This window comes from Podarcis bocagei, assembly GCF_964188305.1.
Source record: "Podarcis bocagei genome assembly, chromosome: 4".
In the NCBI taxonomy this organism is placed as follows: Eukaryota; Metazoa; Chordata; class Lepidosauria; order Squamata; family Lacertidae; genus Podarcis; species Podarcis bocagei.
In genome coordinates this window covers 94947642-94966132 of record NC_138128.1, presented here as the reverse complement: position 1 = coordinate 94966132, position 18491 = coordinate 94947642, and the positions used below count along the sequence as shown (strand labels likewise).

Sequence of the window (18491 nt, the reverse complement as noted above, 5' to 3'; positions counted from 1 at the left end):
ACTATTGTTATACAATCCATATAAAGTGTCATATTCTTTGATGGTGTCTCAAACTTTGATCATAGAATCATAGAATCATAGAGTTGGAAGAGACCACAAGGGCCATCGAGTCCAACCCCCTGCCAAGCAGGAAACACCATCAGAGCACTCCTGACATATGGTTGTCAAGCCTCTGCTTAAAGACCTCCAAAGAAGGAGACTCCACCACACTCCTTGGCAGCAAATTCCACTGTCGAACAGCTCTTACTGTCAGGAAGTTCTTCCTAATGTTTAATGATCAAGAAAGTTAAACATGTTACTTTTCTTTCTTCCTTCCCTTGCTTAGGCCCACCCAGAATTTCCGATAAAGTGATCCATCGGCAGTCTGTGAGATTAGGAAGAACCATCAAGCTCCCTTGCCCCGTGGAGGGTGACCCCCCACCCCTTACTATGTGGATGAAGGATGGAAGAACCATCCACAGTGGTTGGACGCGGTTCAGAGTCCTCCAACAAGGGTTGAAAATCAAAGAGGTGGAAAGCGAGGATGCCGGAACATACATCTGCAAAGCCACCAATGGTTTTGGTAGCATGAATGTGAACTACACCTTGATTGTGATTGGTGAGTACCAAGAGCGCTCTTCAGAGATGTGAGCCTTTGAGGGCTGCAAATCTGCTCTGTAAATAATCTACCAGCCTCTAGTTAAACTAGTCTGTCCCAATATTTACAAGCGTTTGCAGCGCTGCATGTCTCTGTGTTGCAGCCAGCAGCTTCAAGATAAGATTAGCCAGTCTTGTGCCAAAGGTTGCAAACAGACGGCAGTGATGCAATAATAGCTGATCACAGCCAGTTCCACACAGGAAAGGTTGAGTGATAAGGGGAGGTCACACTAGCCTTTGTGGCTGCTGCTGGAACATAATTGTTCTCAAAACAACCCTTCCTTCAAACCCATGTTTCACCTTGGGTAGCAAGGCAGTGTGCTGCCATTATTGTCAAGAATAGCGGCAGGTGCCATAACTCATAGAGTCGTAGAATTGTAGAGTTGGAAAGGGATCGTGAGGGTCATCTCCTGCGATGAAGGAATCTTTTGCCCAATGTGGGCTTTGAACCCATGAGTCTCATGCTCTACCAACTGAGCTATATATATTATAAAGTTTTACTGGTGGCTTAAAAATACGGGGTGGGGAGAATCTATTCTGCCTGTGCATTTCACCATAATATTCTGAATGAAGAAATAGGTGGTCTACAGCAGTGTTTCCCAACCTTTTTTGGGCAAAGGCACACTTGTTTCATGAAAAGAATCTCGAGGCACACCACCATTAGAAAATGTTTAAAAAATTGACTCTGTGCCTATATTGACTATATATAAAGTATATATAAAGTATATATAAAGACTATATATAAAGTATATATAAAGACTATGGATTTGTGTCACTGCCCATTTCCATGAAAGATTTATTCATGCATTTTGCACAATGCCACAATCCCACATGCAACTTTTAAAAAGGATGGGAAACACTGGGCTATGCAGCTGAGGGTGCACCGCTTATTGCCAGCAGTGCAAAATAGTTCTGCTTTGCTAATACCTGTTTAGCTGAGTAGGAAGGAGTTACAGTCCAGCAGCGTAGTCCTGTGTTATCCTAGTGCATTGGCCTTTTCAGGAAATTGGAGTCAGCGGGCACAGTTGTGAAAGCAGGGGACAGATTGGAGGTTTCAGCCTTGGGTATCTGGATGCCTGGCCTACCCAAAGATGGAAAGCAAGGGCAGAGCAGCAGACCTGGTTGCTGTCTGACTGTATGCTTAGAGCAGGGCTGGAGAAGGGGCGTGGGGCGGGGCTGAGGTTGTCGGTCATCTGGAGGCCTGCCCCGGAGAGACGGAGGCACGCACTCCCCTGGACCACCTTGACGCGCATGTCGTAACCCGGGTCACCTCAGTCGTGCGAATGCGCGCCCAGCCAGGCCTCCCCCGCCGCGCTTCCCATTGCTGGGATTTGCCCGGCTTTCAGTCTCAAGGGAGGGAGGGAGGCTGCTCAAGACGCGAGTCGGAGGGGCGGCCTTCCGGCGGCTACGAGGGAGGATTTCGCCCCGCTGCCTCCACGACCAGGCCTTCGCTTCACCCAGGCGTCCCATCCCTCCACCTTTTGCACGCGCCTCCTTCCCGCACACTTATGCACCCGTTCTTACGTGCAAAAGGTGGCGGCAACTGCAGCTCCTCCTCCTCTAGAGACGAGGCGGGCGCTTGCTGCTGCTGCTGCCACTCGCTGGAAGCTCGCGATGGCTCTCCGTCAGCGAAGGCTTAATGGTTCCTCCCCTCCTCCTCCCCCCCGCTTCCAGGACGAATGGTACAGCCGGAGAAAGAGCGACACTCGAACTCCCGTGAGGAGGAGGAGCCTCCGACTCCCCTTAACACCTTCCGCGCCAGCTGCGGCTCTCCCTCTCTTACAACAGCCCTTCACATTTCAAGCGGTATCTCCTACCACTTTAAAGAGCGGTGACTTACCCCCCCCCAGTTATCCTGGGAACTGTATTTTGTTAAGGGTGCTGAGAACCGTTAGACTCCCACGGCACACCAGGCAACATCTCGCGGCACACTAGTGTGCCGCGGAACACCGGTTGGGAAACACTGGTCTACAGCCACAAAGGAGAACACAGAGTGGCAGGGATTGAATAGACTAGCTTTGCCCCCCAAATTAATTTGGGACCAGAGCCAGGTTAGCAGTGGCGTAGTGTGGGGGGTGCAGGGGGGGCCAGCCGCACCGGGCGCAACATCAGGGGGTTAGGGTTAGGGGGCGCAAATTTCTTGCCTTGCCCCGGGTGCTGACAACCCACGCTACGCCACTGCAGGTTAGGTTAGCTGGAATCGGATTGGGGTGGCGGGGGTGGGTAACTATTCACCGAACTGAATAAAGCCTTCTTTGTAGTCTTTTCTTTTTCTCCTCATCTTTGCAAAATAACTTTTCTCTTCGTAACCTGCCTTTCTTCTGGAAAACAGATTTTTTTTAGCTCTGTTTCCGAAATCATCTCCATGGGGAGAGCATAGGTTTGATCATCCAAATTCATAAAGGAGAGAGCTGATTCAAACTGATCAAAGCTTGCTTAATTTACTCCCTAACGGGCCATGCACAGTGATGGCAGTTTGTAGATTGTAGATCATCATATAAATGAAGATTTATAATATTCATCTGAAAATGGCACCTAATACTATGTAAGTGGAGACTGATGGGTTTAGGTATTGATATACTTGCTACAAGGTAATTTGCTTCTGTCTGAGCTAATACTTGCTAAAAATAGCATCTCTTCAGTGTTCTAGAACGTGTTTCTCGTTTGTACAATAGCTACCACTCACTTGGATAGTTTCTGTTTGAAAGTACTATTCCTCCTGGTGCCTCATATTTGTGGCTCACTAATGCTGTTTCTATTTAAACTCTGTTTATATTTTCTGTCAGGGGTTCCAAGCGAGCACAAGGGGTGACTGTCTGGCTCTTTCAAAAGTTTCACTTGACTCCACATTTAAAGTATATGTGGCAAAGGCTGGGTGTTAGGGAAAATGCTCTTTTTTGAAAGCTACTCATTTTGTGTGAAGTTCTGGGATATATTTTTTTATATATATATGGTGATGTGAGAGCCAGGACTAATCCCTATTTCAGAAACCCTAGGATTCTGTAGAATAGATGGGAAATAAATCCATTTATTTTGGATCTCAGGATGCAGATCTGTTTCTATTACAGTGGTACCTCTGTTTAAGAACAGTCCGGTTTAAGAACGATTCGGTTTACAAACTCCCCAAAACTGGAAATAGTGTCCTGGTTTGAGAACTTTACCTTGATCTAAGAACGTAATCCGAACGGTGGAAGGGCACCGGCTGCAGGAGGCCTCATTAGGGAAAGCGCGCCTTGATTTAAGAACGGTTTTGGTTTAGGAATGGAGTTCCAGAATGGATTAAGTTTGTAAACCGAGTTACCACTGTACATCTCGTCTATTTTCAACAAAACACCCATCCTCTCACATGAGGTGCAGAAGGAACTTGTGACAAGTTCTCTCATCCAACTTCCTCCAGGCTTTTTAAAACACCTGAATATTTCTAACGTTTCTAACTGAATTAGCCTTCTTACGAGAACTGGCAATGCTTATATTCCATTCTTCTGTTTTTACCTAGTTTCTGCTGCCATCTGATCTCAGGGCCTTATAATCCACGGATCCTTTTCTTCTTTACCTCCGCAAAAAATAAAAAACACAAGCAAACCTGGAAACTAAACCAAAAACCAGTGTTAAGTAGAATGTACGGTTTCTTCCCATAGCTGAGCTTGAAAGGTTTTGTGGCTTACCACAAGGTTTTGGATGCTAATTACAGCGAAGAGACAGCTTTTAATCCAAATTCACATTCCAATGATTAAGTACAAGAGTTGCTTATCTGTTAGAGCAGTGGTTCCGAATTAGCTATATACAGCGCCCCCCCCCTGTTTTTCAAAAGCCAAGCCATGGACCCCCTATTTTTGAGAATTTTTGATACCTTTGTTGTAGTTTTTGGTATGTGAATGGTGCCCCGGACCCCCTACATCAGTGGTGTCCAAGCTTTTTTCAAAGAGGGCCAGATTTGATGAAGTGAAGGGTCATGAGGGCCAATCAAAGGACCAACACAGGAAATAAACTGTTGCAGGGGCCGGAAAACGGACTTTAGACATGCCTGTCCTACATGGATTCCTTAGGATCAATGGACTCCCAATTGGCAACCCCTGCTAGAGAGTCTTCTGTAGTTCAGAAAAACAATGGTGCTGTATATTTTGTACAGCTTCTGCATAAAAATCTTGCACGAAGCTCTTCTCTTCAGCTGCCACTGAATGCTTATTTCTTTTCCTTTTTTTAATACCACTGGTCATTCAGCAACTACATATAAGCATTATAAGTAAGCTGAGGCCCTAATACGTAGCGCTTTAATCGCTTAAAAATGAAGAGCCCATGCAGGTACTATCTTACAAAAGTAGTTTCTGTTCAGAGAATGCAACCATTTTCAGGAGCCTGAAGGAATTTTGCCCCTTTCTGCAATAATATGTTAAGTGATGCTTGGGTTGTTGTTGTTTAGTTATTGTCTGCAGATTGCAAAAGTGCCTTCACTCAAGACACGCATTGCCTTGTCCTAAGTCATCCACAGGGCATGTGTCGTTCTTAAGAGCCACAGTTTGTGAATTCATGTGTAGGTGTCTTTCATTTGCAGAGTGCAGTTGAGGATATCATCCACAAAAGCACCTGTAATGGGTATGAGTTACTCGTGCGTAAACTGGTGCCTTTCTCGGTTAATTTGCCTTGTTAAACCTTTCTGACTGCACAGCCCCTTCTCATGGTGGCTGCCTCAGTCACTGGCAGAATCCGTCAGTGGGCGTTTCTTGAACCTCTTCCAACATAAAAGTTGTTTGACACCCAGTCTCCTCCTCCTCTCACTGCGCGGGAGTCTTCTGCGCAGGGAAGGCGTGGGTAGCGGAGGACCTGGGCTCTCCTCACTGATGTCCAGTGAAGAGTCCTGGAGCCCTCTCTCCAATTCCCCCGTCTGCCCCCCTTTATCCCTGGTGTTGCGCTGATTGGCTTCCCCCTCTACTGAGCTGTTTCTCCCCCTGCTGCTGGGTCCTTTGCCAGCATCATCTGGGAGCCTCCCCTTCGCCTCTCCCTCCGATGTCAGTTCCCTGACAGCACCTAACTGTTTAAATACTCTGATGGGGAATGTTGTTTATTAGAACTCTTATTTTACCAAAAGTGTAGCTCTTGAAGGCAATAGTACAATGTCTACTGTACACAGCATTACCTTCAAAATAGCCTTTTCTTGCTAAACTGGTTATTGCTTGATTGTATTTTACAAGTTCTATGAAGTACAATCTTTGATACTTTGGCATATATATTAAAATTTGTAATAAGAATCTATTTTTTTAAAAAATAAGATTCAGCATATATACCCACAGAAAGATACTTTGGCCGCCACTTTTTGTTTATTCAGTATGACATAGTTAGAGCCCATAATGTCTTCTGTGTCCATAAAAGATGGTCTGTATGACAGGTCTCTGGTGATCTCATTAATTGGTATCTCAAAACATCATTTTTAGCATTAAAAAGCTGTGGAAGCACATGGAATGAGAAATGTAGGTGGCATCTGACATCTCTGTTTACACTGCTGGCTTCTAAGCAAACACTTATCTGCATGGATTTGCTTCAGTTTTGGCCCTTGCTATTTGTCCAGAACCAATGGAACAAAACTTTTGAGACTTCAGAACAAATTAAAAAGCAAACAAAAATAGGTAAGAATGAAACTCTCTGATCAATGAATATACCTTTAGCAGAGTGAAACAGCTGGCTTTAGGTGCCATGAAAGAGCAATGTTTTGATGGCTATTTATTTTATTGTTCTTGTATTTTAATTGCCAGGGGTGGTGGGGAGGTGTGTATAGGATTTTCTGCTGCAGGTTCCACGATAACTTGGCTGGCTTTAGGTACATTTTGGGGTGGTGTGGGGGGAGCATATGCTGCTTTTATCTTAGTCAGGAAAAATTCTTGGGTTGGCCTTGGATCAGCATTATCTCTGTTTGAGAGGAAAGCAACATATATCCATTATAAAGAATTTCTGACTCTTCTTTTGGTAGTCTACACTTTCTAAGAGGACTGGCATCAACAGTTATTGCAGGTGGCAATGAAGGAACAGTTAACAAAACATACATGGATAAACGAAGGGTAGATGGACAGCTTTTGTGACATATGGGCCAGCTTTATTCAATATTCTAGGGTTGCAGAGCATGACGTATATACCTGGTCACATGGATCTTTGTAGAAGATGACGAAGTCTTTTACTTTTGAGAAGCCATGGAAATACATAATTCTACTTACTGGGGTTGCTTTCTTTGAATGTTTTGGCAGCAGTTCTGTGTTGAAATTCCTCCTGGTGGTTGTAAATAGTTCACTTTGTGTGCATGAAAAAGAATAAAACTACAGTTTTAATAAAAATCGCAGAGCTGCTACTTCGTTTCTAATGCATTGGCCACATTCAGACTATTATATTGCAGCTTAATAAAGCAAGGTTTGAACAAGCCTCATGCTCCTTCATTCTTCCCAACACTCAAGCCAGAATATTATCATTTCCTGTTATGTCTGAATGAACTGAGAATCTTTGGTTAACAGCTTCTGAACAAGCCAGGATATTAAGCCAACTTTAAATCATGGCTTTATATCCTAGCTTGTTTGGAAGACATCAACTCTAGTTTCCTAGTTCAGACATAATAGGTAACTGTAGTTCGTGTTACCAAGACACTTGTTTCAGATGGCAATCTACATACGCCCTCAAAAGATGTGTCTGTTTTGGCTTTCTTCTAGGAAATGAACATGGTGGCATTGCAAAGGAATCTGAGCAAGCTATAGTGGTTTAGGCCAAACCTCCCATAGCAGCGGGATGCGGGTGGCGCTGTGGGTTAAACCACAGAGCCTAGGACTTGCCGATCAGAAGGTCGGTGGTTCAAATCCCCGTGATGGGGTGAGCTCCCGTTGCTTGGTCCCAGCTCCTGCCTACCTAGCAGTTCAAAAGCATGTCAAAGAGCAAGTTGATAAATAGGTACCACTCCAGCGGGAAGGTAAATGGCATTTCCATGCGCTGCTCTGGTTCGCCAGAAGCGGCTTAGTCATGCTGGCCACATGGCCTGGAAGCTGTATGCCGGCTCCCTCGGCCAATAAAGCGAGATGTGCGCCGCAACCCCAGAGTTGGTCACGACTGGACCTAATGGTCAGGGTCCCTTTACAGTGGTGCCTCGCAAGACGAAATTAATTTGTTCCGCGAGTTTTTTCGTCTAGCGAATTTTTCGTCTTGCGAATCACGAATTCCCATAGGAATGCATTGAAAATCAATTAATGCGTTCCTATGGTCAAAAAAAGTCCAAACAAAGCCAAATTTGGTACAACAAGAGTTTATTAAGTGCTCTTTAAAGTCACACATACTGTAAAGAGCATTTCAAAAATTGAAGGAACAATAATTTAAGTTTCTAAACATGACAGAAAAACATTTAAAAATCAACAAAGTCTACAGTACATTTTCTAAGACTCTGGGGGACAACTCGAAGAAGGTTCCTCTTCCACCCTTTGCTTCTTGCTGAAGAACCTGTCCATGGTCTGCTGCTTCATCCGCCTTTTCAGCACCTCCCTGAAAGGCGACATGACCCTCGTATCAAAAGTGTTCACAAGGTCATGTGCCACGTGCTTGTCAGGGTGGTGCCGCTGTGCAAAAGCCTGCACATCCTTCCACTTCAGGCAAATGTCCCTCAGTTCTTTGGAGGACAGCCGTTCCTCAGTTGCTTCCTCCTCTTCCAGCGAGGCCTGCTCCTGCGCAGCCTCTGCCTGCAGTTCGACCAGCTCCTGGGTGGTCAGCTCGTGGTCGTGCTCCTCCACCAGCTCACTGATATCCTCCTTTGTGACCTCCAGGCCCATGGTCCTCCCCAAGGCAACAATGTCCTGCGCCACTGTTGACTCTGGTGCATCAGAGTCACTTGATGCCACACAGTCCGGCCACAGGCTGCGCCAAGCGCAATTCAAATTTCTCTGGCTGATCCCGTTCCAGGCCGTGGTGATCATCTTCAAGCAGGTGACGATGTCGAAGTGGTCCTTCCAGAATTCCTGCAGGGTGATGGTGGTGCAATCAGCCACCTCGAAGCATCGCCTGAAAAGCTCCTTGGTGCAGAGTTTTTTGAAATTGGCGATGACCTGCTGATCCATCGGCTGGAGCAGTGGCGTGGTGTTAGGCGGCAGGAACATGATGTTGATGAAGCTGAACTCCTCCAACAAGTCCACCTCAAGGCCTTTAGGATGGGCAGGAGCATTGTCCATCAGAAGCAAAGCCTTCAGCGGCAGGTCGTTGTCCAGCAGGTACTGCTTGACAGCAGGGCCAAAAGCAAGATTGACCCAGTCCACAAACAGCACACGTGTGACCCAAGCCTTGCTGTTGGATCGCCACATGACACTCAGCCGCTCCTTGTCGATCTTGTTTCTTGAAGGCCCGTGGGTTCTCCGAGTGGTACACCAGCAAGGGCTTGATCTTCAGGTCGCCGCTTGCGTTGGCACAGAAGAGTTGGGTCAGACGGTCCTTCATGGGCTTGTGGCCAGGCAACTTGGCCTCCTCCTGTGTGATGAAAGTCCTTTTGGGCATCCTCTTCCAAAACAGCCCGGTCTCGTCACAGTTGAAGACCTGCTGTGGAACGTAGCCCTCCGTCTTCACAACCTCCAGGAACTCCGCTGCAAAGTCTTCAGCCGCAGAAACATCAGAACTGGCAGCCTCTCCATGCCAGAAAAAAACACACAAGCTTCCAGATTCTTGCAAACCCCTCTCCAACTGTTTCCCCAGCCACCCAGCACACAGAAATTCAAATCCAGAATTTTTTTTAAAAAACAGCAGAGTGCCCCAATGGTCACAAAAAATCATAAAAATGCAGAAAAAAACACACAAGCTTCCAGATTCTTGCAAACCCCTCCCCAACACCAAGTCATTGAATTCCAAACACCCCAAACCAAAATCCAACCCCCCCCAAAAAAAGTTTTAAAAGCTTAACTTACCAAATGGCTGCAAAAGAAGTTTTGGAAAAGCTTCAAAAATCTCCAAAGTCTTTAAAAACCTCAAAAAAGGCTACTATGTACACTGCGTTCTATGAGTTGCTCCTCGAAGTCAAGTCGCAACTGTATTAACGGTGTTAAGAAAAAGGAAACAAACTTGCAAGACGTTTTCGTCTTGCGAAGCAAGCCCATAGGGAAATCCGTCTTGCGAAGCAACTCAAAAACGGAAAACTCTTTCGTCTAGCGAGTTTTTCATCTTGCGAGGCATTCGTCTTGCAGGGCACCACTGTACCTTTACCTTTTACCCATAGCAGCAGTCATGAACCATCTTGTTGTCTTGATTATTCCCTGTGACTTTTGCCATGTCTGTGGCAAGCTGATGGCTCTGTTGAACTATTAATTAACTTTGGGGAATGAAACAAAAAGGGCTTCCTCTAGCAAGCATCTTCCACTCATAATTTAGAAAGGTACCCCTGCCCGTATGGGCCAGTCTTGACAGACTCTAGGGTTGTGCGCTCATCTCACTCTAGAGGCCGGGAGCCAGCGCTGTCCGCAGACACTTCCGGGTCACGTGGCCAGCGTGACGAAGCTGCTCCGGCAAACTGGCACCAGAGCAGCACACGGAAGGCCGTTTACCTTCCCGCTATAAAGCGGTCCCTATTTATCTACTTGCACCCAGGGGTGCTTTCGAACTGCTAGGTTGACAGGCGCTGGGACCGAGCAACGGGAGCGCACCCCACTGCGGGGATTCGAACCGCCGACCATGCGATCGGCAAGTCCTAGGCGCTGAGGTTTTACCCACAGCACCACCCGCGTCCCACTCATAATTTAATCAACTCTAAATTTCCGTATTCTGGGAAATGTCAACACCCTTTCCCACGAGGGACTCTTCCGTCACCTGGCCATGAGTTCTGGTTGTTCAGAGACCCTTTCATGACCTCCCTGCACCTCTGTGGAAGGAAAATGGTCCTTTGTCATTTTATGTCACTTTCTCATCCAGTTCTGTCAATGAGTTCACTTGTTGTGTAGTTAGACCTAATGCCCATCAGAACTCTCTTTCCTGTAACTGAACACTTCTCAGTCACCCCTTTGTTCAGACCTCCACACTCCCCTTCCCAAGCTCAGTCGCAGCTCTGCAGATTCTGCTTCAGTCCAGCTAGAAGCTTCACCTAGGCCTCTTCTCCCCATCACCCCGACTCCCAGCTGTGTTTGTTGTTTACTTCAGATTAGTCAAGACCCTTGCAGGAAGCGTTCCCAAAGAAAAACCTTGTTTTCTATTTTTGGAAATGTGAAGTGGATTCCCCCCTTTTAAAAAAAATGGTGAGGGCACATAAAAGTATTCTCCATCTGTCTGCAAAGGGCCCACCACCTGTTCCTTTAGTTGCTGTCAGAAACTTCTGACTCAGACACAGTTGTACACCCGTAGTTCATGGTAAAGCTCAGGAGACTGATTCTGTTCAGTTATACCTTTCTCAGGATGGGTACTTAACAGTGTTTTTCTCCATCTTCCTACCTCTGCCTTTCTCATGTCATTCCAAACCCTGGTGTGTTTAGGCTTGTGCTGCAAGTACGTCTCATTCCTAGCACCTGCCAACTAGTACATCCACTACAGATAAGATAGTATTAGTATTAGTATTAGTATTAGTATTAGTATTAGTATTAGTATCTGCCTCCCCACAGCACTAAGATCCCTTCTGTCTTCCCTACATGCTCTGTGTAACAACAACAACAACAACAACAACAACAACAACAACAACAACAACAACAACAACAATTTATTATTTGTACCCCGCCCATCTGGCTGGGTTTCCCCAGCCACTCTGGGCGGCTTCCAACAAAGACAAAGAATACACTAAAATGTCACACATTAAAAACTTCCCTGAACAGGGCTGCCTATGTAACTGAGAATGACACTTGGCTTTGGGAAATCAGGCCAGCAATGCTCACACTGGCTGCTACTGCCCTTCGTCACTCACTGATACCCCCAATATTAGTAACTAGATTCATAATTAGCCCAAGGTAATATGGTGGTTTTCCCAGTAGTGATGTATGGGAGTGAGAGCTGGACCATAAAGAAGGCTGATTGCCGAAGAATTGATGCTTTTGAATTATGGTGCTGGCAGAGACTCTTGAGAGTCCCATGGACTGCAAGAAGATCAAACCTCTCCATTCTGAAGGAAATCTGCCTCCCCACAGCACCAAGATCCCTGCTGTCGGTCCCCACAGCACCAAGATCCTTGCTGTCGTTCCCAGCTCCTGCCAAACTAGCAGTTTGAAAGCACACCGAAAAAATGCAAGTAGATAAATAGGTACCGCTCCAGCGGGAAGGTAAACAGTGTTTCTCTGCGCTGCTCTGGTTTCGCTGTTCCCTTGCCCCAGAAGCGGCTTAGTCATGCTGGCTACATGACACGGGAAAACTTTCTGTGGACAAACGCCAGCTCCCTCGGCCTGTAAAGCGAAATGAGTGCCGCAACCCCAGAGTCGTCTGCGACTGGACTTAACTGTCAGGGGTCCTTTACCTTTACCTTTAGTATGGTGCCTGAGTTGGAATGTCCACATGATGACTTTCCACCCATTAATAAAGATGGTGCACAATACACTGGGATAATACAGGCAGCCCCCTTTGTTTTTTATTCCGTCCGTTGGTGAAATGGGGTATAATGGAAACCCATTGAAAAAACCTGCAAACACCCTGCCCTGCCCCCATTCTGCCCTTTTTAGTGACGTTTCAGTGACATCCTTATGACGTTTCCGGGCCACTTCTGGGCTCGACGTGATGCATGTATAGATGGTCACACACGTATTGAACACACATAAACAGGACACTGCCTGTAATGGGAGCTGCCCTAGTGTATAGTGGTTTTCTTGTGTAGCGCCCATTAATTTAAATGGGACTTGTGTCAGAGGGTGTCCTTTTGGATAATGCCCAGTGGGATCAAACCTGTCTTCTCCCATTCTTGTCACCCTTCATGGCATCCGGCATCTGTTACCTGTTATAGCCTGCACACCTTGTAGAGATGTACCGTATTTTTTGCTCTATAAGACTCACTTTTTCCCTCCTAAAAAGTAAGGGGAAATGTGTGCGCGTCTTATGGAGCGAATGCAGGCTGCGCAGCTATCCCAGAAGCCAGAACAGCAAGAGGGATTGCTGCTTTCACTGCGCAGCGATCCTTCTTGCTGTTCTGGCTTCTGAGATTCAGAATATTTTTTTTCTTGTTTTCCTCCTCCAAAAACTAGGTGCGTCTTGTGGTCTGTTGCGTCTTATAGAGCGGAAAATATGGTATTTAAAAGAGAATGGGTGGAACTGGTAGGAGCAAGACGTGATTCCTTTAGCGTAAATGGGGATCAAACGTGGCCAGTGGTGATGTCAACTTTCACTGCCTGCCCCAATGTTAAATTAATTGTTATGTTCTTCTTTCCCCTTCTTTTCTTTAACGAGATTCCCCCTCCTCCCACCCCCCCAAAAGTTTTCTTGGTTTCATTTGATTTTCTACCATGTTCAACTGTTGGGTTTATCAACATGCCATGAACTGGCCAACAAAAGACCCTCTGTTTAGAAGCAGATCTCTCCTCCCTTCGCCTCCTCACCCCATGAAGTTGTAACATAGGAGTTAAGTTCAGAAGGTGACAACACCTGTTTGCAATTTAAAGGAAATGAAAAGATACTTTTTCCATGGCTATAAGCATGAAATTCATACACATACGTATGCATATACAGTTTCACCAGCGTACTCCGTCTTGTGGTACATAAATGCAAACCAGAATTACTGCCAGTGTCAATTAAAACCCTTGAAGACATCTGGATAGGTTTAACCCACAATTCCTTGCAGATGATTTGGAGTGTGTGTGGCGGCGGCTGTTACATCTATGCAACTATCAGGCCTGCATATTTTAATAATTACATTTATTATTAATAGTATTATTTTGAAGGAATGCAATGCAACATGTCAACTGGTCTGACATTTGACATGGACCATAAATGGCTTCCTTTTCATTAGGTGAGAGGAACTGAATCAACTGCAGGGGGGGCGGGGTTTGGAAACCTGTGGCCCCTCCCACCAGCACTAGCCAGCATGGCCAATGGTCACTTGCAGTGAAGCCACAGGCTCCCCATTCTCTTCTAGGCACACTCTTTTCTGTTGTGTGCATTTCTTTTATGCGGTGCAAAAGTCATTGTCCTTTAACAATATGTGCTTTCAGTTGTAGAAGATTTCTGGGCCCTCTCAGTTTACCACCATCAAAGCTTTAAAGCCCTAAACGGCCTCGGTCCAGTATACCTGAAGGAGCATTTCCACCTCCATCGTTCTTCCCGGACACTGAGGTCCAGCGCCGAGGGCCTTCTGGCAGTTCCCTCGCTGCGAGAAGCCAGGTTACAGGGAACCAGGCAGAGGGCCTTCTCGATAGTGGCACCCGCCCTGTGGAATGCCCTTCCACCAGATGTCAAAGAGAAAAATAACTACCAAACTTTTAGAAGACATCTAAAGGCAGCCCTGTTTAGGGAAGCTTTTAATGTTTAATAGGTTATTGTATTTTAGTGGTTTTTTTGGAAGCCACCCAGAGTGGCTGGGGAGACCCAGCCAGATGGGCGGGGTATAAATAATAAATTATTATTATTATTATTTATCAAAGACAGCAAGTGACAGTTTTTAATGATACAGAAACACCAGTGTGCATGATGCTTTATGGACATTAACAAACTTCCTACCCTTAGGAACATACCATTTCGGGTGGGGTAGGGTGGAAAGGAAGACAAGGTTGAAAGAGATTACCTTTTTAACCTGCCAGCAACAGATTTTTTGATGTGTTCACCCCAAATGTGCTGCATTCATTAGCATCTGCCCAGCTCCAGAGACGCTGTGACTGCAGCTTTCTGTTTGTTGTCAGATTCACTGCTTGTAAGGTATCCTACAACTGTGGTTTTGTTGCACAACAAGGAGGTTGAGATGTCAAGATGTTAAAAGCATGGCGGCATCATCTGCCAAACTGCCTCTGCCCATAAGGTGTCAGCTTCAGTTGTTTCAGTTCCTCAGAGTAGCAGCTGCCCCCAACCCTCTAACCAAGCAAAATAAATAAATAAAACTTGTAAGAGAAGTAAGCAGATGTGCACTAAGAAATGTCCCACCTTTTTACATCTTCCAAGATAAGCCTGGGGTGTTTAAGAGGGTAGATTTTTAAGTCAGAAGGCTGGAAGAAGAGAAATCAATCCTGTTAGAAAATTACATTGGACAACTTTTTCTTTTGTGAGAAAGCCTCCATCTTTCTCCTAGTTTCACTGCTGTGATTTCGTGTTCCTGTACAATAAGAAGAACAGTGAAAACAATGCAATTGTTTTGAACACTTAAGTAAATGGCTGGCAGTTCTTTCATAAAACCAAATCCAGTAAGACAAGCCAGTGCTTTTCCATCCCAGAAGACCCGCAACTAGAGTCTCTTCCCTGCTTTCTTTTAGCTTTTTCTCAAATACATGTTCCCTCTTTGTGGAAAATTAGAAGCTCAAAGCAAGTTGTGCCAGGGGGAAAGATGGAAAATTCTCATAGCTTTAAGGATTTAAATTAGCCCAGTGTTGAAATAAGGAGGGGGGTGCTTTGGAAACATTCATACATTTCTACACCATTTGCAAAGGGTGCAGTGCTATTCACAATGTCATAATGGATGGAGGGAAGGAGGGATGTGCTTCTACCTGATGCAGTCATTCATTGTATACAGAAGAGGTAGAGAAGTGGATCCAGCCAGTGTGATGAAGCGGGAGGGGGGAGGCCCTAGAGAGTCCTCTTGCACCCTCTTTGTTGCCCAAATGCAACACAGCAGCCTTGTACAGCTGCCAGTGAGTCTGGTTGTTGTTGCTGCCACCACCCTCCTACTTATTCCTGAAGCCTCAGATGGGGAAAGAATCTGGGATGTACTACTACTACTACTACTACTAAAATTTTATTTATACCCCGCCCTTCTCAGCCAAGACCGGGCTCAGGGCGGCTAACAACCGATAATAAAAACAAGTTGATTAAAATACAATTTAAAAGATTAAAATACAACATTAAAACATTAGGGTGCAGCCTCTTCACAGGAGGAGAAAGGAAAAAGAAAGAGGGGGATGGAATCAAACTGATTCTAAGCCAAAGGCCAGGTGGAACAACTCTGTCTTACAGGCCCTGCGGAAAGAAATCAGATCCCTCAGGGCCCTGGTCTCAAGAGACAGAGCGTTCCACCAGGCCAGAGCCAGTGTTGAGAAGGCTTTGGTTGAGGCTAATCTAACTTCCTTAGGGCCCGGGACCTCTAGGGTGTTGCTATTTATGGACCTTAAGGTCCTTCGTGGGGCATACCAGGAGAGGCGATCCCATAGGTACAAGGGTCTAAAGCAATTCCTTTTTGAAAGTTCTGAGCCAATGCACCAGCATTCCTCACTTCAACCTACAGCTTTTTGGTTCATTCAGAGTGTAACTGCAGCCTGCTCTCTGAGTCTCTCCCAGACCTCAGAAGAATGCGCTGGCGACTTGCAATGCCAACCCTAAACTCCCAGGAGCCCGAATGCCAAGCATCTGGGCACATGGGGATTCTGAAACCCTGAGATTGGCAACCACACACACCTCAGCAGTCATATTAAGGAACTCCATTAGGAATAAAAGCAGGGGGAAAGCAAGCAGAAGGTCCAAACATAATACAAAATAAAACCGAGCATTGTGGCTCTAAACCTAGTTTACGCACTGCACTTGTTCTTCAAGCTCGAGCGCAAAGAATCAGGAAGGCTAGTGAGCATTGTGGAAGATCCGGCTTGGAATCCTGGTGCTAGAAAGGGAACTGGATCCCCCTCAGGGTGGGAGGGGAACAAGCTGCAAGAAACGTCTCAGCTTTTTTAAAGCCTATCTCATAGGAGGGGGGACCCTAATCCTGACATACCTTGGTAGGAGATATGTGCCTACTAGACTTTGGGAAACGATGGGCACCTCAGGACCTTTCTTCACAAGCAGTAAGTCAGATCCTTATCTCCCCCACCCCACTGGGCCAAGTCTCTCTCTCTCTCTCTCTCTATATATATATATAAACATATCATTTCCAACAGTAATTAAACATACTTTTACATCTTATTCAAATTTTTGACTTCCACCAATCCTGTCTGAAAATTTTCCAGTCTAATCTCTCAGTCTGCATTTCTTATCTCCCCTATTACATTTCAAACTCATAACCAATATCTCTATCTTTTTCCACTTTGTAACACTTCATATATTTCTCCTTACAAAACTTCTTGTAGTCCTACTAGCGTAATTTGTTGATTAAAATAATTCATATACTTCTTCCTATCTTCTGTAAATCTCTGGTCCCGCAGGTTTCGAATCCTTTCTGTCATTTTGTCCAATTCTGCATAGTCCATTAATTTCATCTGCCATTCTTCTTTCGTCTGAATTTCTTCTTCTTTCCATTTCTGGGCTAACAATACTCTTGCCGCAGTTGTTGCATATAAAAACAATTTAACATCTTGCCTATTAATGTCCTGACCTATAATACCAAGTAAAAATGCTTCTGGTTTTTTTAAAAAATGTATATTTCAACATCTGGGCCAAGTCTGACAGGAGGCCGGGGCTGCCTATCTACCAGTCACTGATATCACAATGATATCAGGTGCTCACACAATCGGCTGGGAAGGGATAGACAATTCACTTGACAGGGAAGGGGCCTGACCTGCATCTTGCTCTCTCCAGAGAGACCCTAGGAATCTTTCCAAGACAAGTAAGAGCGCCGCACCAATTCCTAGTACCGTTCACTGTGCTGGGCTTGTCCTGCAGTAGTGTCTCCTGCCGGCTGCAAGCCCATTCTTGCCTTTTCTCGTTAGCCAGTACTTTGACAGGGAAAGTGACTCTGGAAGAAACCTGGGCTATACTTATCGATAAAGTAGGACTGAATGAAGGAGGTGTGATCAATCACTTTCTTTTTCAAATGGTTGGAGCAACCCTTTGCCAACCTGGTGCCTTCTAGGTGTTCTGGAGATTAACTTTCATCATCCTGAGTCAGCACAGCTTTGCCGGGTGAGGCTGATGGGCGTTGTGGTCCAAAACATCTAGATGGCACCAGGTTGCTGATGGCTCAGCTGGGCAATACATGTTTGCCATTAAAAGGAAGTGGATGGCAAACCAGCCAACCAACCAACCAACCAACCAACCAACCAAACAAGCCACTAAAAAAATTGATTGATGTGAGCTGCATACATTATGCCATGTGCAAATTGTATGTGTATGGACAAAAGGTTGCATATTTTTTTTCTGCTTTTGTTGTATTGTGAGGTGGGACAAAGAGCTATACAGGTTATAGGAGCACTACATGAGAAAAGATTTTATCATACCTTTAATTATATTATGTATTGTCTTTCAGTTAAACCATGTAGAATTGTTTTACAGGGTCTCATAGTAAAGGTAAAGGGACCCCTGACCATTAGGTCCAGTCATGACCGACTCTGGGGTTGCGGCGCTCATATCGCTTTATTGGCCGAGGGAGCCGGCGTACAGCTTCTGGGTCATGTGGCCAGCATGACTAAGCCGCTTCTGGCGAACCAGAGCAGCACACGGAAACGCCGTTTACCTTCCCGCTGGAGCGGTACCTATTTATCTACTTGCACTTTGATGTGCTTTCGAACTGCTAGGTTGGCAGGAGCTGGGACCGAGCAACAGGAACTCACCCTGTCGCGGGGATTCGAACCACCGACCTTCTGATCGGCAAGTCCTAGGCTCTGTGGTTTAACCCACAGCACCACCCACGTCCCACCACAGGGTCTCATAGAGTGACGGATTGTTTACCAGCTCTCTGCATACAACCGACTTCTCAATGTCAGATGTTTCCCCACCACCAGGAAAGCAGCCCACAGGGAGGTGAAGTTTAACCCTCCCCTCCTCAAGTATTATCCCAATGGTAGTTGATAGTTGAGCAGGGATGACTTCCAGCTGTATTGGGGTTGCCTCTGGGGATG

At 45.8% G+C, this 18491-nt stretch overlaps 1 protein-coding gene across 2 annotated transcripts in view; it reads left to right on the top strand.

The window, feature by feature from the left end:
• The window catches only part of FGFRL1 (fibroblast growth factor receptor like 1), a 181004-nt gene that overhangs the window by 86032 nt on the left and 76481 nt on the right, over positions 1-18491 (top strand). For both annotated transcript variants that reach the window (XM_081191723.1, XM_081191724.1), the window contains exon 3: positions 326-598. In XM_081191723.1, the coding sequence (XP_081047849.1) occupies positions 326-598 (273 nt within the window). The remainder of the gene's footprint in view (positions 1-325; positions 599-18491) is intronic.